General features: G+C 33.7%; 1 protein-coding gene across 3 annotated transcripts in view; it reads right to left on the reverse strand.

The window, feature by feature from the left end:
• pot1 (protection of telomeres 1 homolog) overlaps window positions 1–26,390 on the reverse strand; it is a 90,617-nt gene that overhangs the window by 45,889 nt on the left and 18,338 nt on the right. For all 3 annotated transcript variants that reach the window (XM_088645156.1, XM_088645155.1, XM_088645154.1), the window contains exons 2-7: window positions 15,829–15,946; window positions 14,941–15,013; window positions 14,215–14,315; window positions 10,535–10,642; window positions 9,629–9,700; window positions 8,608–8,722 (exon numbers count right to left, since the gene is read on the reverse strand). In XM_088645156.1, the coding sequence (XP_088501282.1) occupies window positions 8,608–8,722; window positions 9,629–9,700; window positions 10,535–10,642; window positions 14,215–14,315; window positions 14,941–15,013; window positions 15,829–15,936 (577 nt within the window). In that variant the 5' untranslated portion in view covers window positions 15,937–15,946. The remainder of the gene's footprint in view (window positions 1–8,607; window positions 8,723–9,628; window positions 9,701–10,534; window positions 10,643–14,214; window positions 14,316–14,940; window positions 15,014–15,828; window positions 15,947–26,390) is intronic.

Raw genomic sequence — 26,390 nt, forward strand, 5'->3', positions numbered from 1 at the left:
TGCAAGCTACAGAGTAAATAATGTGAAAACTATAAGGGTCTAAATACTGTACATCTTCAAGGCACTGTGTTCTTTATGTTTTCTTTTTCCGCAATGTGATTTGAGAAAATTGTCAACAGTATTTCTGTTTCAGTTTGCACACTACATGAATGCAAAGAAATGCAGGAATGCAACCCTCAAAGTCCAAAAACAATGCAATTAATACTAATTATTGATTTCAACAATCTTGCATTTAAATGCTGTGTTATTCTTTAAAAAAAATATTGTTTTCTCCTTGGTACTAATAGGATTCTGTAGAACCTTTTCTTACTACTATGTTCTGCTTTGTTGTCGCTATTGTCTGTGTAGGTTCCAACATTTATGATTCCCACTTGATGGTTTAAAATATTACTGATAAAGAAAATGGAATTTGTTCTCAATAATACTCTACAGTAAGATGTTGCTGAACATAGCTTGTTCCAAGTTATGCTTCAACACTTTCAGGACGTTCACATTAAGGTTTGAAGATAATAAGTATGTAATTATTTCTTTTCAATCTTAACAGATTTTAGGTTTATAAATATAATATTATTGCAGCTAGATTTATTGGAGGTTCATTTTTAATATCACAACCCCACTACCACGCAAATATACATTTAACTTTTCTGGTCACATCATTCTGCAAAAGAAAATGATAAGTGCAGACAGCCACTCTTTTAAAAAAGGTTTTGCAGGCTGATTTGATTAGGCAGCGGATGGAATACATTATTTCAAAAATGTCTTTTCATTGAATAAGAAACTTAAATCATGCTACTGAATCAAAAACTATATTTAAAGTCATATAAAAATTTATTTAACCTTGCAAAGTAACAAAATACATTTACTTAACTTAGTGTAAAGGTTGAAAATTTCAACACTGTAATTCTTTCTTTAGACTGTCATTTGATATTTTTTTTCTTATTCTATTATCTGTCTATATTACATATACCATTTATAGTTATAATAAATCATAAAAGATCGCTATAATATTGCTTTATTTCTTACTAATCAAATCAAAAATAAGAAGGGTTTTTCAATATTGATTCATGGCTGAAGATGTGAACATTTAATGCATGCTTTAGCTTATTAATACCATAAAATACAAATAACTGCAAATGAGTAGGGTCTTTCATTTCTTGAAAGAGCCCATATATTGTGGAACAGAATCACCTAGCTGTCCCTAACACCCAGGGTTTGTTATTATTCTCTGCCCTAAATGTTTCACTGCTGATCTACCGTACACCCCCTTAGGTTTAATTTCATATAATAAAGTCTCCCCTTGCTTGTGTTTATTTTGGAAAGAAGACAATTAGCTCCTTCCACCTGTCTGTATAAGACAATATACTGAAACTAGTAATAATTCTTGTTGAGCCTCTTTGAAGTCTTTCTAAAGTTATATATATATATTTATGAACAATGCCAAAAACACAACATTTTAAATTGGATTTTATTAGTTCTATACATTGGTAAGTTTAAACACAACTTCCCTTCATTTTAATTCTAAAGTTTTTACTACATTCATAAGCATTCTTTTTTGCATTTTCATTGCTTCCCCACATTGATTGGGACATGGAAGAGTGTACTCAGCGCCCCAAATTCATTCCACAAGGAGCTTCACGAAACTCAGAATAATTATATGCATATCAATGGTTTCTACTTCCTGTGTGTTACTTTGCAATAATCAACATTAAATTTCACTACCCAAGTCTTGGAATCCACAATTGTATCTTTTTTTAAACTCCCTTGTTGCTGTTTCTATACTTGCCACTCCCCTATTTGTACCATGCTCAAATAACTAGTTTCTGAACTATTTCAGAATCATTGATCCCTGCAGTACACCATTAATTGTCCTTGCAGTACTTGCAGTACACCTGTTCATTAACCAGTTCCTGACCTATGTGTGTACCTGCAACTATAGGATATCACATGACAATTGCATAAACAATTTTAACTTAGAGAAAGTCTGGCACTTAGAGAACTAGAGCACAATTGTCCATGTATTGCAGCCTTTGACAATTAAGTTGGTGTTTATGTGTTGTACAAGACTCATATTCAGATTCTAAGGGACCCCTGCAAAATGCAGTGTGCAGTTTTTTTTTTATTCTGCATCTGCATACAAAATCCAACTGTACAAATGAGCTAATATAATAACACAATTGGAATATTCTTCAGCCCAGCCAATCAGACAGCCGAAATTGCATTTTTGCAGTCATTAAAACTACTCTTTCCCATAAAAGAGTCCTGTCACGTTTTGATTCCATAGCCAGTACTTTCTAGATCAGGCTCTCTCTGGTCCAATAAACGTGGTCACTCATGTCTAGCAGCTACCTGAAGCACTTAATATACAATTGTTTAGGGAGTCCAATGTACAACTGATGGACAACACTACCTGAAGCATAGAGGCTTTTTTACATTTCTAAACACATGGCAGCAACCTGTGCATAGCCTGCATCCAGCATTTGATGCTGAAGTAAATTCCTCTGATAAAAGGCTCCAAGATTCCAAGATTATTGGTATCACATGTAACCAGATAATTTGTAAAAGAACAAACCATCTCTTGGGATGGAAAAAAGGAAAAAAAGCCACGCTTTGAGAATGTTTACTGTGTCCTTTTGTATGAGAGCACATACAAAAAATATTTAGTAAAATAACAGTACTGCCCTCTTTTCACATTATCTTTATTTTTACAAGTCACAAGTAAAAGTCAAAGTATAGCAAAACAACTAATTTTAATTGCAATTTTAATTTTAATAGATCCTGTGTACCTTTTGCAATCAAAGTAAAAAGGTACAATAAAGAAGTAAAGAACATGTGGTGTCATACTCTATAAAATGCCCCTGAAATGCGCTCATAATGCAATCAAAATGATTTTTACCGTTTTACATTGTGCTGTGTGATAAGAGCTAATGTATGATCAATTATTTGAATGTTTGTACACAGAGATAATTCCATACAATAAGTCGCATTAAGTATCAAACACTGAATAGACCATAATTGGTTTCAGTCCAGGATCGCATCCTTCATGATGATATACACAGAGAGGATGGTTATTTATCAAACACTTTCCGAAGCAGGTCGATGAAATGACTAACTGCTTGGCCAGACTAACAACTTATTCAACCTGTCAGTTTGAAAGGCATACAAGAAAAACAAAATTCTGCAGCTCAGATAATGCAATCGAAATGGAGCTAGATGCCACATACTCTGCACGGCAACATCAATAGCCTCCGCACAAGAAACAAGTGCAGCAAATGACAAAATAATTTAGCAACAAGACCCAGAATTTCACTAATTATTACAACCTGCCATAAAAAGACGTAAATAAAACAACTGAAAAAAGTAACTCCTAACGCAAACGTACCCACTCTCTATATATAAACTAAGGATCAAACATAAAATTCATGTAAATGGGCTGAAGTAAAGCCCATCTAATTAAACCACTCATTAAAGAAGCACTTGCTCTGTTTCTGCTACTCTTATCAATAACTTCTCAAGGGTGGGAACAGGAAAAAGGAGATTAATTTATGTTACTTAATTCAAAAAAGAACTTTATTAATGCTGAACCAATACTACGGGTTCCCGTTACTAGAACATGAAAACAGCTCAACACCCTCAATGAAGCAGTTCACATACTGGAAAATCACTTGTGGACACTTAATTATAACACAATAATTATTCAAAACATTCCAATACCCTACATGCTTAGCAGTATTTGTTCAGCAGACATGCCTTTTATGTAGTATAACAAGTGACAAAAATTGGTCATTCTTTATAAATGTTATTACCTAAAATCCAAATTTCTAGTGTGTACACGTTGTGCATCCCCAGTCTAGATTAGACATAATCAGCCCGCAACATGCTTTGTGGATATAACTTTTATTTTAAAAATCTAAATATTCAGTAGTGCTCCACTCTAGGCAACTTGTTCAGCAGATGGCGCAGTAACACTACTTCACGTTCTGCTTTGTAAAGAACTAGAGCAATCCCCTTAGGAGTAATGGGTGGCTAGGCAGTGTACAGATTCGGTTTTATGTTCAATTCGTTTATGTGTTTTTCAGGAAAAATAAAGAATATTACATGGTACCATATACAATAATGAACAAATGTGAAGAATAATCATGGCATGACAGACTCGGTACCTAAACAAACTGTGTTAATCCAACAATTATATAAAAACAGGAATAGAGGAGTAGAAAAAAGGAAACTAGAGATGTGGATGAGATAAGCGAAGGGAAAAAGAGAAAAGAAAGGAACAAAAGGTAGTGTAAAGACAGAAGAGGGAAGCCACAGTCTTCAAGGTCTTCCATATGTCTGAGTCGATCTGCAAGCTCTTAAATAAGTTTAAAAAGGGTTGCCAGGCAGAATAAAATGTTGCAATTGAGACAAACCTATTTTTTTCAAGGTGGAGAAAGTACAGCATAGATTTTACACAAAAGTGCATGAATTGATAAGACTACTACTGGAAATGAGTAACTTATATTAGTCACACATTATTTAACAACTTTCATATAGTTCATACACTACATTAGTTATATATTTCAACTAGATATTTTAGAGTCCCTCAATGCAGATGCAACAAAATAAGGAGCTCCTTTATCCCACATTCAATCAAACTACTAAACAAATGTATAGTTTGTTTTTTGGAAGTCTCTGTGTGTGTAAAACATAGCTGCTCGGTGGCAAAACAAAATTCTGACAAATCAGACAAAGTAGTATCATACCGTATCATATATAGCTTTCCCAAAATAAACCAACTCTAAATAAGATCATGAAAACCATAGCATTTTCTTACTCAAGTTCCCAAAGACTCACAAGAATTGCTAGGCACTGATTATTTTGTTATGCCAGGAAAATACCAAAAAACATACAAAAAGAAAAAGCACACATTAAATGTTTGTGCCCACATTCATAACCAGTAAATAATTAATCATTTAAAAACTGCACAAACTGATAGAAAAAAAGGTTTGAGCCCTCATCAATTTAGTCTGCATAATGGTTCCATAAGGTTCACAACCTGGATTTGAGGGATCCATGGGAGAAGGCCCACACCTTCATTTATGTTATGTGGTATGGTATCTGTGGCACCACCTTACTGAATACTGGATGAAATTGGGAAAACATTCTGGGGAAAAGAAATGTGTCTGTGTGAAAACCAAGTCTGGTTACTGTAACAAGTGAATCTTCAGCAAACCGCCTGGTCTGTTGCGATAATGAACAAGCCTCTTATCAATGGGTGCCACAATTCAAACATAACTGTAGAATTTGGTCATCAAGACTATTATAAAATTTATAAAATGTAAGTCTAAATTACCAAAAAATAGGTGTCTAATGCCAAACCTAAAAATAGCACGTACTTAGAAGGGACCCTCTTCAAAGTCAACTGCACACCAAGAGGACCACCTTAAGTATCAACTATGACTGTCATAAGCCGCCTTTCAAGGTATAACTGACACATAGTAAATGTAATGCAAGTTACACAAGAATATAATTTAAAATTGTGTTAATCCTATACCTAATCAAATTAAGGCACAAAGTAAAAGTTATGTAGTGATGGACTGAAGTGATGGAGAAAGTACACTGAAAGAAAAACACTACTTCTTTGTCATTGTTCTACATGTAACATAGCTTTCATTAATCATGAAAATAAATTTGCAATGTATGATTTAGAGGTGTTAATTTTGTTCTTGCAGGGCAATTTATAATGCATTATGATGATTTCTTTGTGATGTAGGGAACTGCAGTAGAACTTATTAATACAGCAAGCTATTTAAATTATATTAACTTGGAATAACATTCAGCAATTCATGTACAGTTTGGTAGCCGACATTGCGAATGGGTTCCTCACAAATCTCCATAATTTTTATTAATTTATTTTTTGATTATGTTATGTTTCATCCAGATATGTTTCTTTTTCCCAGGAGAAAATAAATATATGAAGTCAGAAACTAATAATGAACACAAGATTATTGAAATTTAAGAAGTTAATTCATCTCTTATTCTGATCATTCTTTAATTGCAAAACCTAAGGTTCAATGACTGTGGGGAATACTGCAAAAATGTGCCATTATAACACTAAACTCTCAGAATGTGAATTTTGATTGGTATCACTGATAGAACAGAAAGAATGATAAGAATAGATTTTTACACCTAACGAATTCTAAAGCAAGGTATACAGAATGTAGACACACCTCTCAACCTCACAGAAGATCAACAGGAGAAAAAATGTTATCTGTATGTTGGATTTCACCTGTGTGGCCTGTATTGATCAAAGCACAGCTTTAGTTCCACTGGCTGTGACAAGACTTCATGCATTTCAATGTGGTACTGTATTCCTTACAGCTTTCTTATCAGTGAAGCAGAGCTTAGTGAAAAAGGCAGGGATTCTTGGTGGAACAGTTTTATGGCAAAGGCTTCCTTATATGATACCTCAAACCCTTTGTCAAGAAAACATGTCTGTATAGCAGAAATATTTAAGTATGTGTAAAACATGTTTTTTACTTGGATTACTTATAGTGTATAAAAAGGACCATCTACAAATATCAATTTATCATTAAATCAAGCAAATCAGTATCTTAACAGCTAAAACAAACAAGAATTGCTTCCTTGTAAACATAAAAATCCTTTACAACAAAGCAATTCTAGAAGATACAGGGAAGAGGAATAATGAAAGTAACAGCAATATGTGCAAGAGTGGTCTTTTTCATTAAGGCTTGCCTAATGAAGCCCTACTCATCACTCACAAAACACCATCCCCACACTGAAACAAGGGAGTGACAGCATAATGTTCCAGGGTTGCTTTGCATCAGAAGGGACTTGTAGGCTATCCCTGTCTGCAAAAAATCTGAAACTGGGACAGAGATTCATGTTTCAACAGCACAATAACCCAAAACACAAATTCAAAGCTACCCTTGAGTGTCTTAAAAAGAAGAAGGTAAAAGTCCTTGAGTAGCCCCATAAAAGTCCAAGCTTAAATCCCATTGAAAATCTATGGCAGGAACTGAAGAATGCTGTATACCACTGCTCCCCCAGTAACCTACAACAGCGGGAACAATTTTTTCAAGGAAGAGCAGGTGAAAATTAAAATTCCAAGCTCTGAAAAGCTGGTAACAACAGACCGCAAAAAGACATGAAGCTTTAATTGTTGTAAATGGGGAGGGAACTGAATATTAAATGCTTAAGGCCTCAGGGAGGTGAATACTTGTTCAAGTTGGCTTTCTGATTTTCATAAAAAAATATTTTTTAATAAAAATAATTATGCCCCACCAAAATGGTAAGTTTGATTTGTTAATTGTACCCAAAAAATCCTGTTAAAATATGTTTCAATTTGAGGTTGTAACACAACAAAATGTGGTAGAGGTCCAAAGGGGTGAATACTTTCTACATGCATTGTATGGCTAGAAAGGAGATTAAACTGAGCATCTGAAGTACCAGATACCTCTACAAACAAAAGTATGAATATATGAAAGAAAGTATGAAAAGTATGAATGAATATTCATACAAAAGTATGAATATTTCCCTTTTTCATTAAGAATACTCAGAACATGACCCTCATTACCACTATCACTCTTTTTCTTGGCAATTTCTTTTTTTTATTGAACTTAAGTAAGGAAAATAGGATTTAAATATAGTTAGCATCTAGCTAAATACATCTTTCTTACATGCAAATACAGCCCTGTTGTACAAACATTCCACGTGTTCTTGCAAATGTCTCCATGGTTAACACAGATCACAAAAAATACTTTGTTGGCTGGCTGACCACTGAGATTAATCTAATTTGTAGAGGAATTAATGGGATGGAAGACCAGCTAAAACAACTCCCAGCCACAGGTCAAACACAAAGCTTGCTAATAACTTAAAAACTAATACAAACATTCAGTGGATCATGGAGTTAATAGAAACATGGTGTCAATTTCTGCAGAAAGAGCAAGGTTGCTCATTTGTTCCAATTTATGCTGCTGTTTTCTTAATAAAATTCATATATTTCAATTGATGAAAACTATGGCTACACAAATAAAATCATTCACAATGTATTGTAAATTAATGACCACTCAAAACATGAAAGTTGTACCTGTGGTGAAGAACAAGCAAAATTCCAAAATTTAGAAATGTTCCAATCCTATTATAGTTCAAGTAGGTAGCTGCGTCAGCATAGGTAAGCTGCAAAGGAACAAGTAAAAGGTTTATTCCATGCTGAAAAGAGAAGAAAGGAAACACAATGTTTCGGTTTTGAAATCTTCTTCGGGTTTGGGTCTACTTTGGTTTCTGACACCTGAAGAAGGCTCCACAGCCGAAAACGTTGAGTATCCTTTTTTGTCTTTTCAGCATGGAATCAACCTTTTACTTGTCCCTATTATTATTAGCTACATAGGACAACCCGATCCTAGACATTACAACTATATTTTGCTTCTTGCTAGACTACTTCACACCAAGTCCAGGGTAGCAGTATAGGCATACACTTGTGAAACACGCTGATCTAAAATGTTATTTCTAATTTGATTTGTTAGCATAATGAAGAATAAAGAATGAACTCTCCTTCATATTATACATAGTACTGGTTTCTTCATTTCAAATTCCTTATTCTGTACTTACCAGTTCCCTTGGTTTGAAAAGGCTGCTTGAAGAAGGTCACGATTCCATACACGTTAGCAACCTCTCCAGGCTTGAGCTCATTCAGAGGAACATAGGTATATTTTGGCTTAGGATTCTTAAGAAATAAGACATTGGTGGTTACACATGGCGCATAAGGCCATGATGATGATAAAGGGAAATAAAATTATTTATTATTTTTCAGTACATATATTTGTAAATATATATTAGCCTTACATGTGTTAAGGACAAAACCGATTTATTGATATAAAAATAACATTTTTTTACTGTAAGAAAAATGATACAGTATTCATCAAATAAAAAAATCACAATCTACTGAGAACATTACTACTTTTTATAAGAACTAATAAAAGCAATAGTGGTACTAAAATAAAGGAATAAAACCAAATTTCTTTTTGGTCTAATCCATGTGCTTAGAACTATGTGGCTACTTTATGCAATGTATGGAGAGGCTGAGTATGTTGTGTACCAACAATATCAAATCATACATCTGGTCTACTGTGAATGGTTTTGATCAATTTGTGATAAAGATGGCTACATTCATACTGGATCTGCACTTCAGAGCCAGTTGCACTAGGATGAATCAGACTGATCAAGGAACTGAAGTAAAAAGTAGGATAGAGAACATTTGCTTTTCAAATTGAGTTTAACTATTTTAAGATCCAGCTCTGGAGTGCAGTAGATCACATGTAGTAGACAATGTAAGCTTTCACAAGTGGTCCATTAAGTTGACTACATGAAATATTCTTTCATGTTTGAGATTGTGAACTCAAATACTCATACATGGTTTTGATCAAACAAAAATTACAATAAAAGATGAACCTGGTTTAATGACCACTCAAGGATTCATTTCAAGTGATAGAGCAGATGGTAATTTCATTTTAAAATGAGAAGCCTGTATCTGTTAAATGGTTCATTGTAAAAATAAAATATTCAACAGCAACCGAGCTCCCTCTGGGTTTATTTGTTTTGATAAATAAATCCATAAAAAGTGAAATCTCACATTAGCACTGTGTTCTGAAGTCCTTGAAGAATCCACAGATGAGCTCTGACCAGAGAAAGCTGCAGGACAAACCTGAAAGGTTCGTAATAGTGTCATACATAAAGATACAAGTTATTTTTGGTCATTTGTATTACAATGTGTAATATCTTGGCCTTTTCTTTTATTTGATCTACAGTCCCAAAAAAGCAGATGGCTCTTATTCTACAAAACATTAAAAAATAACTTAACATTAAAAAAACATAACTTTTTTTCTTCATTTTTTCATTTTACTAAACTGCAGTGGCCAAAACTGGATGATAAAAATTAAAAGGGTGGTAAAATAAAAAATAAAGTGTTAACACTCCACGTTAACTTAGTCAGGTTATATTGCTGAAGATCTAAATATAGCAATCTTGGAAGAAACAATCCCAACTAAACTTTCCACTGCTATCGTCCAGGTTACCCTGCAGGCGCATGGCCAAGGATATTTTCTGCATGGATGCACAATGACTCAGTGATGTTCCAGACACATAAACTTATGCTGACTCATTCATCATTCATGTGATCATCTAATGTTTAAGTATTTACACTATCATAACAAATTCACCAGTACATTTGCAGAAAGCTAACAGAGCACCTCACATATAAATCATAAGCACAGAATTATGCAGAAAACTGGAAGTGCAAACTAAAAACAGGCAAAATAGCCAAAGGACAAGCTTTTTAGCTGAGGAAACAAGATTTAATAGGAAGATGCAATGGCACACAACTACTCCTACTGTACATTTCCTCTCACAAGGACATAAAGCAATAACACAGCAGGACTAACATAGGAGAAAACAAAAAAAATAAGTTAATTTGGGGAAATTCAGGCTAAAGAACACTGGGGAAACATAAATATTTAGTAGTTTTAAGTGTAGTACTCACATAAATTGTTGCTCTTCTTTCTTCTAACTCTATTTGACAGAGGTGCCTCTTATCTTTATTAACTGTTGGTGACATGCCTAATCTAAATCCAGTTATGACAATAGCGTCCTAGAATAAAAATTAAATGTTTTATTGAAGAGGAATAATAGCATAAACAATTTTATCAGTGTTAATCATTATCAATATTTGATATGTCATTCCATAGCTGAGATTAGCCTTCAGAGTGCTCAGGTCATTGTCACAAAGCCACAAGTTGAGGCAGTAGCATTCCTCGCAGTGAACTATAAAATAGGAATTCTACATTCTTACATTCTTCACAAGTGTAAATGAAGTCATGTGTAGGATAATATACCTAAATGTGTACATACATATGTTATTTTGATTGTATATTTAAATTTGCAGTTGTCATTTTATGTTTTAAACATTTGATAAGATTAAGAATTATAAAGCATTAGATCATTTCAACTTTAGTGACTGATTTTGTTAATTGGACATCATTACTAACTACATTATGCATGCAATTAGGAAATCCACTGGAACACATATAAACTCCACATAGACAGCATCCCAGGTTATACCAAGACTTGAGGAGCTGAATCATTATGATACCAGGGAGTGGGTGTATTGTGTAAAACATAACAACAGACATAGTTGTAGTGAGTTCAGGTGGGTAGCTGTGTCAGCATGCATAGGCTGCAAAGGAACAAGTAATAGGTTCTTTCCATGCTGAAAAGAGAAGAAAAAAAACACAATGTTTCGGCTGTGGAACCTTCTTTGTAGCTAGTTTGGTTGCTCCTTGATGTTGTTTAAAAAGCACACAAACTATGACAACAACAAATAACTATTTCATTTGTAATACTAAACTAATTATATATTCTTTAAAATCATGCTAAAAAGAAAAGTTTGAAAATAACAGCTGTAATTAAATGCAGCAAAAGAGAACAAGGTCCAAACAAAAAGGAAGAAGCACAGTAATACTTCATTACAACACACTACTCCACAAACTACTGGAGGAAAGGAAAACTGTCTTCATGGCACATGTACTTCACTTGCATTCACCCAGTACTGTTAAATAGCCCGGACGACAGATCCTCCTACTGTGGTTTCTACTCCACTCTCCACTCAATCTCCTTTGTTCTACCTCCTTTAACCTGTCCATATCTGGCATATCCTGAGACCATGAATCATTCCTGTTGCCGTTCTTTGAACTGTTTCTAAGGGTAAAATATATATTATGTGGTATGTCTTACAAAACTGAACACATTATTATTAATAAGATCTTAATAGTACTTATAAAACCTGAACACAACTTACGCTGTATATAATTTAGACTATTTAGCTATATATCTAGTTTATCCTTTTGCTTTATTACTTCCCCACAATGTCTTGATGAGGACATAGAAGAATTAACATAAATACGTAGATCTCTTTCATCCACAGCTTCCTGCAGCTCACTATATCTCATATAGTATGCATGGTATTCATTCCACCTATGTGCATCACACGCCACTTTGTCTAAGTATTTTTGTAATTCCCTTGCTCCTGTTTTTGTGTTCACTGCTCCCCCTATCTTTATCAATTTAACTGTTTGGCTAAGTATATCAGAAGCTGATGTTTTTTTCAGCCCAGAAGCACGCTATTATATGAGAAAAAAATATATGATTTCTGGACTTTTGACTTCTTTTTTCTTTTTAATCTTAAATATACAAGCACTTTATCTCATGTTTTAAATATACTGTACAAAATTAAGTAAAAGCATATGAAATACAAACAATACCATCATAAGCAAATGACCTACCATAAAGGGCACCAATGATATTCCCTAATTTCAAACCTGTGTAGTATTTGCTTTATTATTTGTGCATTTACCTAGCATTTTAAGCATTTTGGTGTATTTTATGTTTTTTTTAAATATTTGCTAGGAAATAAGAAACACAATCAACATCCATCATAAACAATTTTCCTACCAATATTGTGGGGGAAATTGCTATTTCTGATTTTACAGGCAAAATTCCCTTTAGCAGATTCCGTACACTAAATCTGAGGTTTAAACGGTTTGTTAAACCGAGGGTTTACTGTACATTTTTTTACAAAGATGAGGAGTCTTATATCTGGCATTGGACTACTTTCTATGAGTGGCTATTTTCAAATAAGAGAAGAAATGAAGAAGGTAAAAATGTGAGTCTGAGGAGCAAGATAAAAAATCCACAGCTAAAATGTATCACAATGTACGCCAAACTACCCATGGATCAATACTGGCATATGGTCATATTGGGAAAGAAATCTAAAATCAGTAATTAAAACAAAAGGCACGTGGCATTTAAAAATCAATTAATTTATTACGTCACAATGCTTTAAACTGTTTAACTAAAAAACAATTTTCCCTTTTACAAGAATGGGCTTTTGTATTGCTTTTTTCTGTGTACAGAAATATATATTTTCAGGACTTCAGTGCAAAACAACACAAAAATTTGTATTCAGCCCTACACACACCAAACGTACATATTATATTTGAATGACATTGGGTGAAAAAAGTACCTTGGTTTGAGCAAAAATGTTTCAAACAATATTAGAACACAAACAAATAGAAACTAAAGTATTGGTAACTTAGATATTAAAAATAGATGAGGAGCACTTATACCTATTAATAATTTAAACTGATCTACTGTATTTAGAGTTTTGAAGGAAGACAGTTATATTACTAGAAAATCAAGATGATTTAAGACATAAAATACTTCATGGCAACATTTAACCATGGAATACTCATTACAATGAGAAGCATACTGCACAGTAAAAAAGAATGAAAGCTATGCCTCAGAAAAAAAACACTTGCAAATCTTGTTTACTGAATTCTTTTTAATGCAAGCATTAAAGGTTATTTAAATATTACTATCTAAAAACCACAAATATTTTTTTAAACAGGAAATATTTCAGTTCATATGAAGAGTTGAAAGGGCTTTTGAATACATGGGTCATGCCAATATCTTGGTTGATGTAAACAGCAATCATACGTCAAAACTAAGAGGCACTCTGTGCAGTCACTACAGATCTTCATCACTTGAAATCCTCATTTAAACATCCTTATAGTGACTACAGGCTTCCACCTCTTTAAAAGCCTAACTCTTTAAGTTAATGTTCAAGGATGGTACCATTGTTTGATTTTTAAGAGCTTATTTGTGACTTTATGTCAAGTTAATTTATCAAAGATTAACGTTATTTATAAACTATAGTTATTTTGAAGTCTGCCTTATATTACCTAACCCAGCCGACCTCTTTCCTGGTATCCTTTGCTTCTTAATATACCTGAAGAATGCCACAGATTAAACATTGTTATTTACCCTTTCTTTTTATTTTTCTGGATGGAATTAACATCTGATTATTATATTTTAGCAAACTGCTTTGTAAATGAATAACATTTACAAAGTTATTGTTATCCAAATAACAACCTTTAATAACAGAAAGAATGAGTAAGAATACTTAAACTATTTTTAAACAGCTACTTTCTTTGAAAAATAACCCCCCCTTAATATAACAAATTGTGAGAGCTAGGATCTCACAAAATGTGTTTCATTACATTCATTAAAAATTAGTTCATATCTCTATTCATACCAAACTTTAAAAGGCATTCATGCAGTATGTGCTTGTATGTTTTTTTCTGAAATAATGAAATGAAAGCTCACCCCTTGATTGATTTTATCTGAGAAGTCTTTTGCCAGCTTGCCAAATGAAAAGACATTGATTGACGTGGTCTCTGATAATTTAGCATGCTGATGTGCATGTTCTGAAAGAGAAATATGAATTGTTTATTCTACACATTTATAATACCATTTTATACAGGGAAAAGCTTATCAAATGAATGTCTGGCAAACATTTCTATACTAAATACACACTGTTGTTTAGACAGTGATGTTGGTAAATTTGGTAAGAATTTAAGCCTATACACAATATTGGACTACCAAAGCCATTGTTTTCTACATATATTTATACGGGCACAATATTTCTACATTTTTATACTGGCACTGTACTGTAGGTTTATTTAAAATAATGTTCAAGGATAATTTATATCCATTGTATGTGTGATTCACTGGATCTACTTTAAGTGCATCACTTGAATGCTGGAACATTAGAGAATATGCATTGTATATACAAATAATACATAAGGCAAGCTGGTTACATTATAAACAGTTTATGTTTTAGCACCAAATACACTGGAAAAAAGTAGACATGAAATAAATGTATTAACTAGTCAGCTCCTCATTTAATGAAGAAAGGAAAGGACCTGAACCAAATATCCACAAAAATTATCCTAAAAGGTTTAAATTTGAAGTTACTGCAAAACATCAGACTTCAATAACTGACTGCAGTGTCATAGAATGGCAATATTTAAAAATACCAAATTCCCCTACCTTCTATTACAGCCTTAAGCATATCTTCTCCTCTTGTCAAGGCAATTAAATTGTGCTTCATTATTACAGTTCCCTAAAAGAAAAGGGAAAAAGAACAAAAATCAAATCAAATAAAAAATTAAGAGCAGCATTTCCAGGGTTTCCTAGCAAACCAAATGCATGAACACCAACAAAGTGTACACAAGAATCCATATTGAAATACTGTGATGTAGTAATACACCACGAGACCATTTGCTAGCCACATTGGTACGTAAATGCATAACTCTAAAGTCTCACACCTTGGTCTGAAAATCTTATGTATTGCTTGCAGGTAGCAAGAACATAGATTAGAAATACCAGATCCTGGGCTATTATTACTGATAAGTGTTACTGAATACTTATGTAAATGAGAGATGTCAGTCTTTTATTTTTAATAAATTTGCAAAACAGCCTAAAAACATGTTTTCACTTTGTCATTATGGGATATTGTGTGTCAAAATCCAAAAGTGGAGGGGTCTGAATACTTTCTGAAGGCACTGTATATTTCTTACATAATACTGTGCTCTTGGACTAATATTTTGTGATTTAAAGAACACTGGGTGGTAACTAACACACCTTCCCCCCTTTCAGTGCTTTAAACTGAAAGGAATTTAAAGTCATTTCGTGATCTTTCGTAATCTTGTGAAGAGACTAAATAACTGTGAATTTAATCATGGACTACGTTATAATAAATTGAGAGAAAAAAGTCCAGGGGAGGCTTTCTGGTCACCTCTACAGTCACGCCAAATGGTTAAATCACTGATACTGAGACCACAGACTGGAAAAAGTACCACAGCTCCACGGTCAGACAGCAGGACTATCAAAATCTTCACTCTGAACCAGACATGTCCTTGTCTAAGCTATGCTTACCTTCACATATTTGTCTGTACATTGTGAATCGTGGTTGAGGTATTTTATGTAGATCCTCTGTAGGGTCGATGGTATCTGTGCATCTCCTGTGAGTATATGCACTGACATGTCTCCAGCTCTGTAAAACAGTTATTAAAATGCAGTTCTTAGAATACATATTAAAAAAGGATAGAAAACCTTTACAGTAAAACATAGTTCCTATTATAAAATCTCTTTCCAAAATTGACACTTTTTGCAAATACATCAAAATATTATCAAAAGAAACTTATCAGTTATAACTAGTGGTGGGTGTTTTTGTAATTTTCTAACCTGCAATTCAGTACTCTCGCACCCAGAGGTCAATAGAGCATATTCTAAATTAAACATTCATCACACTGCAACTTACTTCTATGTAGACAGGTTTAACAGCAATGTATATAACTAGTGACTATATTGTGTCCATTTTATTCAGTGCCATCACAGATAATACAGTAATAATTTACACTGACCATCATGAGCATGGATATATTGTATTAAAAAATAACTTGAAATAACTTGAAATTGGAAAATGAGTGACATAATTAACTGCAGCACGTTCTCTAAAAAAAAAGTTTTCTTCAGTTTTTTACAGTATAGCATGGAAAAATTAAAATGTTCGCAGGGAGTGCATCTTATTTCAGTGACCGAAAACATCTGTATAAAATCTAGGTATTATATTTTGCTTTTAGTTTCCCCATATATCTTTCAATGACAGTGCTATATAAAAAACTTCCTGCATGATGAAAAAATGCTTTCAGTAGCAAATGAATTGATAACAACTGGCAAATTACTTTAGACTTTAGTGTTATGATGGGAAATTATTTTTCAGCTCCCTTCAAAAAAATCAACCAAATACATTCCACCGCCATTTTTCTGTATTTGTTTACCATGGATATGCATTCATCATTACAACCTAGAAAATAATTTTATGGGAGGGTATCCAAATAGAAACTGCTGTTTTGGGTGGAATGTCCTTATTGTCATAAATTAAATTTATCAATCAAAAATGTGTTAGTTGTTGAAAAAATTGGTATTGTTTTTTTAATTGATCAGAGTTGAAGTGCATAGGGATTTGCCCAAACAGACTCACAACTGTAATTCTTCTAAAGGTGCTTCCACAAAATACTGGCACAGGGGGATGTATAATTATACAATCAACATATTTTAGTTTTTGTTTTTTCTTTGCAGTTTTTAACGGTGTATAACTTCTTTCACCCATCAAAAAGATCAGTCTGAGGAATAGTTTTGACTTAAATGTGTATACATAACTTATAATTCAGCAAAACAGGACATCATTGGAAGGGGCTGAATACTTTTGCAAGGTTTTGTATATAATAATACTTAAAATTAATATTCAAATTTTCTTTCCTTTTAAACAAAAATTAAAATATGCACCAGAAATACATTAATATAAAGTGACAATATGTTTTATTTTAATGTTCAACACTTTTCAAGACAACCTGAAAACATAATTAACAGGCTGTAACAGAGAAAACAGAACAGCTGTGAAATCAGTCAAACATCTTTAGGGATTTTCCCTAACAAAACTAAGAAAAACCATAAGTGCATGAGAACTCATACTGTTACTGGTTTCTTGCTGTCAATACAGTTGCTCTTGTAAGAATTTAAAAAATTCAGTTGAGGGAATAATCTGTCATTCAAAGAAACAGAAGGGTCTCTCTGCAATGGACAATTATAGAAAGCATGAGATGAGGTCAGTCAAATCTTTCCAGGGTGCATTATATAAAACAATTTAGAACAAGACCCAAGAAAGTGACTAACAATCCAGTAAATGCCATGAATCTTTCTGCACGGTTATGTAAGTCATCCCTGAGTAGGCTAAATGTCAGAGATGATTTTTAAAAGAATCACTTGAAGCTTATAAATGACCAGGCCGATTAATTATCACAAAGGCTCTAATTAGCTACATTCAATTTTAAATGAGTTCAAGAGAAATTAGACAGTGGAGTTCAGCATAAAAACTAAGTTTGTTTTCTGCAGTCATGTATCTAAAGAGTAAAAATTAGGAAATTGTTTTGCATACTTTGGTTTTGTTTCTCACTTTTTTCTCCTTTTGCACAACTGCTTAAATTTAATGTTAAGATATTGTCATTAACAAATAAAAAAGAACCCATGACCTCCAAACTGCTTCTTCCAGCCTAATTTTAGATAACTTTCCCAAATACTCCTAATTATAATTTCTTAGTGGTTTGAGAAAGATTATTAAGATTTCATGCATAATGCTCAGTTGTTTTGTCCTATTAATGGCTCTGTGGCTAAGGATCTGCGCCTGTGGCTGGAAGGTTGTCGGTTCGTATCCCGCGACCGGCAGAGGAATCCTACTCGCAATATAAATGGTTGACCCTGCGCTCTGACCCCAAGCTTCTCTCCCTGTCTGTGTGTCTCATGGAGAGCAAGTTGGGGTACGCAAAGACAAATTCCTAATACAAGAAATTATATAAGGCCAATAAAGTGATTTTATCTTATGACTTCTAAGCACTGAATTTGTTAGTTACTGTAATGGAAACTTTTCATGTTCAAAGATTGGGCAGCATAGTAAATTCTAAGCAGATATACTAAAACATGAGTTAACCATGATGGTGGCCTTATCTACAGCTTCAAACTTTCACTTTTCTTATGAACCAGTGTACCAATTGATTTGAAACTTGGCAGGTTACATTAACAACCAAAGCTTTTACCCTGAACCAGAAAGGTTCCTGCATGTACCAAGATAACAGCATAATGCAATTTTGTTATCTCAATTAAAGCTATCTCTGTCTTGATAACCACTGCATTGACTGAATTGGAACTTGGCAGCTTTCTTCAGCAAAGTTGCTGCTCATTTGCACCTCACAAGCTGCTACAATCAATTACACACCCACACTGAATCATCAAATATTTGGCAAAACGCAGTCTCTTAGGTAAATTGGTTTTGTTCACCAACTGTTTGGATCTTGATCAAACTTGGAATGTTTTATTCAAGTGAATATACAGTTAACATACGATGAAATGAAGCTCCTGCATAAATTACAATGACTAACTGATCACCAAACTGCGGCTGTCTCAGGAACAAAAATATTAATTCAATTGACCCCTAGCAGGTTTCATCACACAAACACCTGCTTCAGGCCTGCACCTCAAATGTTGTAGTGACACTTTGTATGCTGTATGTCAGGTACTCTGACATTTCTTTCCTATGCAGCAGGTTCCAGCTTCCAGGGGATCATCACTCCAATCTGCCAGTCCAAAGGTACTATGCCCACACTCCATGTAACACTCAAGAGGCATTATAACTACAAAACCCCAATACCACTGAGTGCTTTCAACATCTCAAGTTCAACAAGTTTATTGTCATTATACTCATATACAGGTATATGGTATAACGAAATGCTATTTAGCTAGCTCTCAGATGGTAAGCAGTACAAAAAAACAATACAATTGTATAAAAAAGAAAGACAGAGACAACAGGCAATGTGCAAATACAACAACAGATAACAGGTAATGTGCAAAACAATATCAGATGTGCAAAAACCAACCTCTCGAGATCAATCCCATCCATCATGCTGCCTTCCTTTAACATTACCTAATATGTAAAATTATGAAGCTTTAAAACGAATCAGTAGTTTGACTGAAGTGTTTTGCAGTGCTCATAGAGTTCTATTCACAACATAAAAAGTATTTTGACAAACACTCTTTGTGGGTGTCGTAACAGGATCTTTTAATTAGGTGGGTCCAGACGTAAAGTTAAAAAATAATATATAACATTACATAATAACATTACTTTATTAACCCTTTACAATTTCTTGCATTAGGAATGATCTTTTCACATACCTCAGCTTGCTCTCCATGAGACACACAGACACACAGATAGGGAGAGAGCCTGGGGTCAGAGCGCAGGGTCTGCCATTGTACAGTGCCCCTGGAGCAGTTGGGGTTAAGGGCCTTGCTCAGGAGCCCAACGGAGTAGGATTCCTCTGCCGGCTGCAGGATTTAAACCGGCAACCTTCCAGCCACAGGCGCAGATCCTTAGCCACAGAGCCACCGCTCTGCCCAAATGCAATTTATTTATAGTGAGGGTAAAATAGTCACTAGAAACCAAAACAAAAGCTAAAGCTCCTTTTTGAGCTCCCGACTAAATGTGTTCACAAAGTCCCTGGACTATCATAGCTGGGTAGCTAAACTGCATACTGGCTTCAAAACAATCATAGCACCTCAGTCACTCCCCAAAATGTTTCTCAAAACTTGATCTCCATAAGCTCCTTTTATCCTTTGTTAATCCTTCTCCCTCTTTTGAAAAGCACATACAGAATGTTTACCTTTTGACCTCCAGACAGCAGATTAATCCTTGACTGTCCCTGAAAGTGTTCGCTTCCTGCTTTTTAAACAGTCTCTTGACCAATTGTTCTCCAGCAACTGGTCAGGTTACCGGATGTGGTAGCTCATTCCCCCTGTTTTCCCAGAATGTGGTCCAGACAAGGCCATATTCAAAGTACTGAACTGAACCAAGAGCAAATAATGCACCACTACTGTGTGCTGTCTTTTTGCATAAAAAAAATCACTGAACATCCCGGGGAACACTACATATTGATATGGGATGCCAGACATTACAATCTGAATAGTCTGGCTACATGTAATTTCAAGAAAACTGCATACACTGGTATCAATAAACAGGTTTAGTAACATAAACTACTCTAGGTTTTAGAAATGTCACTTATTTTGAACTTTATTACAGGCATGGCACACAAGTATATCATGTTTTTGAGGCGGTTTACCTTTAGGTCATTTTTTTTTGTTATTTTTGGACAGTATACTCAGAGAACATATCCTCCTGTTTTACTCTTCTTATTGATTGTCAACCTTGACATCTTTCACTGTGCAGAAAACATGACCCAGGGTGACGGAGTAATCAACAATGGAGTGCTTCACATTCTCAGCACAGACAGCGCGAACTAACAAGACTCAACTATCAGCTGAAATTGCCACAACTAGCATCATGATTTAAGTTTATGCAATGCATTTGGGCATCTGAAGAATGTGTCAATGTCATCTGAACTATGATGCCAAACTTTGTGATGATTGCCCTGCAGGACAGAAGATATGGGTTTAATGATACACTAAAGCAGTACCAACGCACAAGTGAAAAGAAGAGGTAAAAAGAAGGCAGCTTGTCAGTTTGGTTTTGAGCATTCCAGGGGAAAATGTAACAACAGAGCACTGTGAAATGTCACTCGTTTTCCCCTGAATAAGGTAGCAAAGAGTAAGTTATGGTAACAGGTTATCGATAACTTTTCATAAATGTGTGCCTGCTTCCTGCAAGGTTACCTTGATTTCTACCATGAGAGCCATCCCTTTTTTCTTGTTTGTGTTTACTATTGAATAGTACTCCCTTGGGAGTATTTCTAAGACATAAGTGAAACAAAAAATAATATTCTAAGTTTACATGCTTAGCTCTTGTGCCATGATTATATCTGCAACCAGACAAGTAGAAGGTAGTCCTGAATTTTCAGTTCAACAAAGCCAGAAAGATAAAAGTGACACTGTGAGAGAAACACAAAGCTTCATGACATCTATTCTCTACAGAAGATAGCGGCATGCCATTAGCAAAAAACTGGGGCTTCAGATATCGCAATGGACATACTGCATTTTTATGTGTGCTTTCCTTTGGTCTACGCTGTAACTGCAGAAATTCTGTGGCTCAAATAACTTGTATCTATATATAATGTGTCCTCAAAAGTCCACATCCTTATTTTGAGACCCAACATACGTAATACTCTTGTAAAATAAAATGTGGAAGTATATACAGTATGGTATATTGTAATAGCATGGCCTTTATCCAGGTGGGTACTGCACACTGGTGGTGTTGTAGGGGAGTTCCCATTAAAGTGCTTTAAGTGGGAAAAAAGCACAATATAAGGGTAAGGAATTATTACTATAATCATTTGTAGTCTTTTTAGGTCCCTAGAAAAGACAAAGAAGATTCCTATAACTACAAAGTTACTGCCTTTGGAAATACCTGAAAGATAATGACATCAAGGAAACAAATCTATATCTAGTGGATAAAATGCTGATTTTTGTTTCTCAGCTTAATAAAAAGAACAGTAAAAGCCAATTGCCAGAATCAATATAGTCAAGACAACTATTTTTAAAGCAGAAGTCTCCATCCCATATCTTGAAGAGTCCGAACAACTTGAGGCTTATAAGTTAATTTACACTATCTGTTTTTAAAGACTGGGCAATTACTGATCTATTAAGCAATTTCTTCAGTCAAAGAAACTCTTAACTGTTGTATTCTAGACATTATATTAATTTTGGCTTGAAAGGACTTCTTTATTTTTAACCTACTTACCCGATCATAATCAAATTATTACAGGTTTTTAGAATTTGATGATTCAGTGGTTATTTATAACTTTTATACCTAAAAAACCTGCTAGATTTCTTCTCCAATACCAGGATTGGTGATGCCGGTTTTAAAAGATTAGGATAAACAACTAGAAAATTAGGCAATTACTCTAGGCTAAAAAAGAGTCTAAGCTGCATGACAAAATGTGCAGCCGCACTCAATCAACACAAGATCTTACAGTTCTCAGAATAGAATTTGTGTTGCATGTTTCACAGGAGGAGCTGTCTAACACTTGCTTAACACTACCCAACCCAAGTTAGAAACCACTCATGACATTGGGTGAAACCTCTGCCAAGATTCTCAGAAAGTCGTCTGCCAAGCAACACATCTAAGCCTAATCTATCTCAATTTCAGTCTGGAGAAAAGTAGCAAAACAAACCACTTGAAAAGAAATATTGTGAAAAAATTATACATTTTACATTGTGGATAAGAAAGTAGCAGAGGCAATACAATGGAATACAAATACCCTGTACAATGGAAATGCACATAGTGCAGCCTTAGCCAGCTTACCAAGATGCAAAGCACCTAAGTATTGTTTTTTGCAACTATTCTTAAGAATTTAAAGCAATGTTATTTAAAATAAAAACTGCAATTAACTTGTGCTGATAGCTATTTATAAGATACTATCTGCATTCGTCTTTATCAAGTGGTCAATTGGAACAAAAAGCTTAATAATGTATATGCAAGTATGGAAATGTAAATTTAAAAATGCTTTTGAATCCTAAAACAAATAAAAAAATGTAATAAGATATAAACTGAACAGTTTACATTAGCTAAGTTGTTAATTCTTTATTAACATGTTGAAGACTTCTGACTTTTTGTGCTGACACAAAGCATTCTACAGAGAAACACAAGTGATCTAATTATCATAGCACACACTAGCAGAAAATTCCAATCTCCTTTGCAACAAACAGTATTAAGATTACCAAAAGATATGAAAATGAATAAACTGTGCCATGCATGTTTATGTTTTTCACATTCTCAGAATGTAACTGTGCAATTTCTTACTAAAAGATAAAATGTAAATGTAAAATTACAAAATCAGAGCTTATTTAACTATTGCAGCAAATCAATATTTATCACAGCTTTAAGAAATAATAATTTAATAATGTTGCCGACTGTATTGCCATGAAAAACAGAGGCAGGTTTCTGCAATTCAATTCACAGAAAATGTAATGCACATCTGTGTCCAAGCACTTATTGCTTCCTTTGTGAAATTTACTTTACATATTTATGGGCTATTCCAAAATGGGTGAATTTAAAAAATAGTGATTCTAAATGTATAAAAAGTAAGGTGCCCATTTCTAACTCCTAAGGAAATGTTTTTGTAGAGTGCTAGTTGTGGCAATGAGCCACATCACTCAACCAAGTAAAACTTAAGTGGCTAAGTGTAAATTAATAGCAGCACAGAGGCATAAGGTAAAAGAAACTAAAAGAAAATGGAACACTTCAGTATTTTTTTTATCTCAAATGAATGTGGCATGAAGAGCTATGAACATTTTTCCCCAAAACAGACGTTTTTTGTCCGTTTCTATTGCTTTTGGCAATTAAGGAATTCATGAAGACAAATCTACCATTTTAAATTCTACATCAAACACAGAAAAAGCATTCATCCTTTTATTGTTTATTATGCAGACCTCACTGGAATATTTCTGCTGCCATGCCCAACACTGTGTGAATAAATCTAATTAATTCTGAAGAGAAATACAGGTGTTTATCAAAATGATTTAACTGCTCATTCTGAAGTAAGGAATAGATGCCATCACTTAAGCTACAGTCCCTAAAGGAGTATTATCTGCACTTAGTTATTTATTATCTGTCATCAAATAAAAAGCAGGCTAATTATTAAATCAACATGAGAACCATCATGACTAGAAGCTGAAATACAGTAATGCACAAGGCAAAATAAGTTCACTTCACTGCAAGCACCATGTAAAAGTATAATGTTTTAGTCCACATACTGTACCAGTATTGTATCATTTTGATGCTTAATATATTTTGATTTTTCAGAAAGCTTTTGATAAGCCTTCTCATAAAAAAACTAATGCTGAAATGACAAACTGCATGGACCCAAGGTATTATATGCACATGAACTGAGAACTGCTATTAACATGATGATAAAGATGAAACTCTTAAGGAGCCTAACATCTGACTGGGCCAATATCCACCTGCACCACCAATGTGCAGGTGGATGCTGCACATTGGTGGTGGTGGAGGGGAGTTCCCATTACCTGTAAAACGCTTTGAGTGGAATGTCCAGAAAAAGCGCCATATAAGTGTAAGCAATTATTATTATTATTATTATTATTATTATTATTATTATTAATATAACCAATTGTGTACAGCAATAATCTGATTAGGTCTGTTTCCCTTTCTTTTTAGTATCAATGATTTTAATTATTTTATTGTCAGCAAACATGTTTAATTTACACATGATATAAAAACATATTCACATCACAAATTGACTTGGGACTGGGCAAAAACTTTGCAAATTACATTTAATGTTAATGATCCACATAGGAAGCAGAAACATACAATATGGGCCCTTAATATTGGATAGGTAATTATGAGTAGGAATCTACATATGAAACAGATCTGGATGTTTTTACGCAGATTCATGTGAAAAAGTTTAAGCAATGAAAAGTAAAACAAAGGGGTGGATATATACCACAAAAGCATGGAATGTAAATCAAAGGAAAATGTGCTCTAGATTTCAAACACATTAGCAAGACCTCATTTAGAAAATCACACTTTCTTAATCTAAAAAACATTTATAAAAAAATGGATACCTCCAAATGTGGGAAAAAGGCAAGTATGCGTTTCCTTTTATGATCTCTTTATGCTTTATCTATTTGATAGTCAGGATTTGTACTTATCTGTTAGAAAAGTAAGATTTGTGTTGCTCTAGTTGCTTTGGAATGAAAAAAGGCAAGACCAGTACACGTTATCAGCTCAACACAGATTTTTTCTGTCCACCAATGCTGTAGTATATTTTGAAAATATATATATAAGATGCAAAACAAACCTTTGACAAATACGCCTATAAATAATTTTAATATTAATGTAACAAAGAGTGCAAACAACCTCTTCTGTATACAAAATTTAATTGGCATTCTTTTGAACATCTTGAATGTTCTTAAATGTTTGAGATAAAAAATTAAGAAAAGCAATATTCTTTGGTGATTGAATTATACTTCACATTTTTACAGATTACAGTACATTTACATTTTTACTTACAAAATACCCCTGTACACAATTAAAGGTTATAAGACGCAGATGAAATGCAATTAGTTCATTTCACGGTATATGAAACCACAGAAATGTGATATCACGTATGAATATGATTGCAACATAACCAGATGTCAGAAAGTAACAATGCTGTAAGTGTAATAGACCTGCATATACAGTAGGATATAAGCTGTAGAAGTGGTTATCAACTTTTTTGAAACATACAAAATGATAATTTACGGTATACAATATTAATTCTTGGACATCAATAAAAAAAATAGTACTGATAATTCATGTGTCATTCACATTCTGAACCTAAACCTTTCATTATTGTCCTTAACATATTCAGCACTACAGTTTAACATGCCTATAATGTAAATGCAAGATTTTTTAAACTAGATTATATAGTAGTAATGGTACACTTACAGATTTACTTTTGGTTTTCTGTTACACGTTAGTACTTACATATACTGTCAAAAGCATTTAATTATGTGCATGTGCAACTAGATACACACCACACAATAGTTAATTCTTGATTTTGAATTTACACATTTTTAAATTAACATGCAAGTACCAGCTGCATACATGTAGGTATAGAAAAGCCTTGGTGAGCAGACCAGTCTTTGTTAAAGTGCTCTTCCAGATACCTTTCTTCTATCATTTTAACCTTGTTAAATCTATAAATGTCTTTATTGACTTGCATTTCTATCAAACACTAAAGTAAAATAATAAAAACTACAAAACTAAGCTACTATGCGGAAAAAAATAAAATAAAAATAAATTCAATTAAAATAATTTGCAAAGAAAAACTTATTTAAAAAACAAAATCAACCTTAACAATTCAAATGAAAGATTAAACTAAACAGCTTACAATAAGGGATGAAATAATAAACAGCACATATTCTTAAATTGTCAA

This window comes from Lepisosteus platostomus, chromosome 9 (genome assembly GCF_059453375.1).
Source record: "Lepisosteus platostomus isolate fLepPlt1 chromosome 9, fLepPlt1.hap1, whole genome shotgun sequence".
In the NCBI taxonomy this organism is placed as follows: Eukaryota; Metazoa; Chordata; class Actinopteri; order Semionotiformes; family Lepisosteidae; genus Lepisosteus; species Lepisosteus platostomus.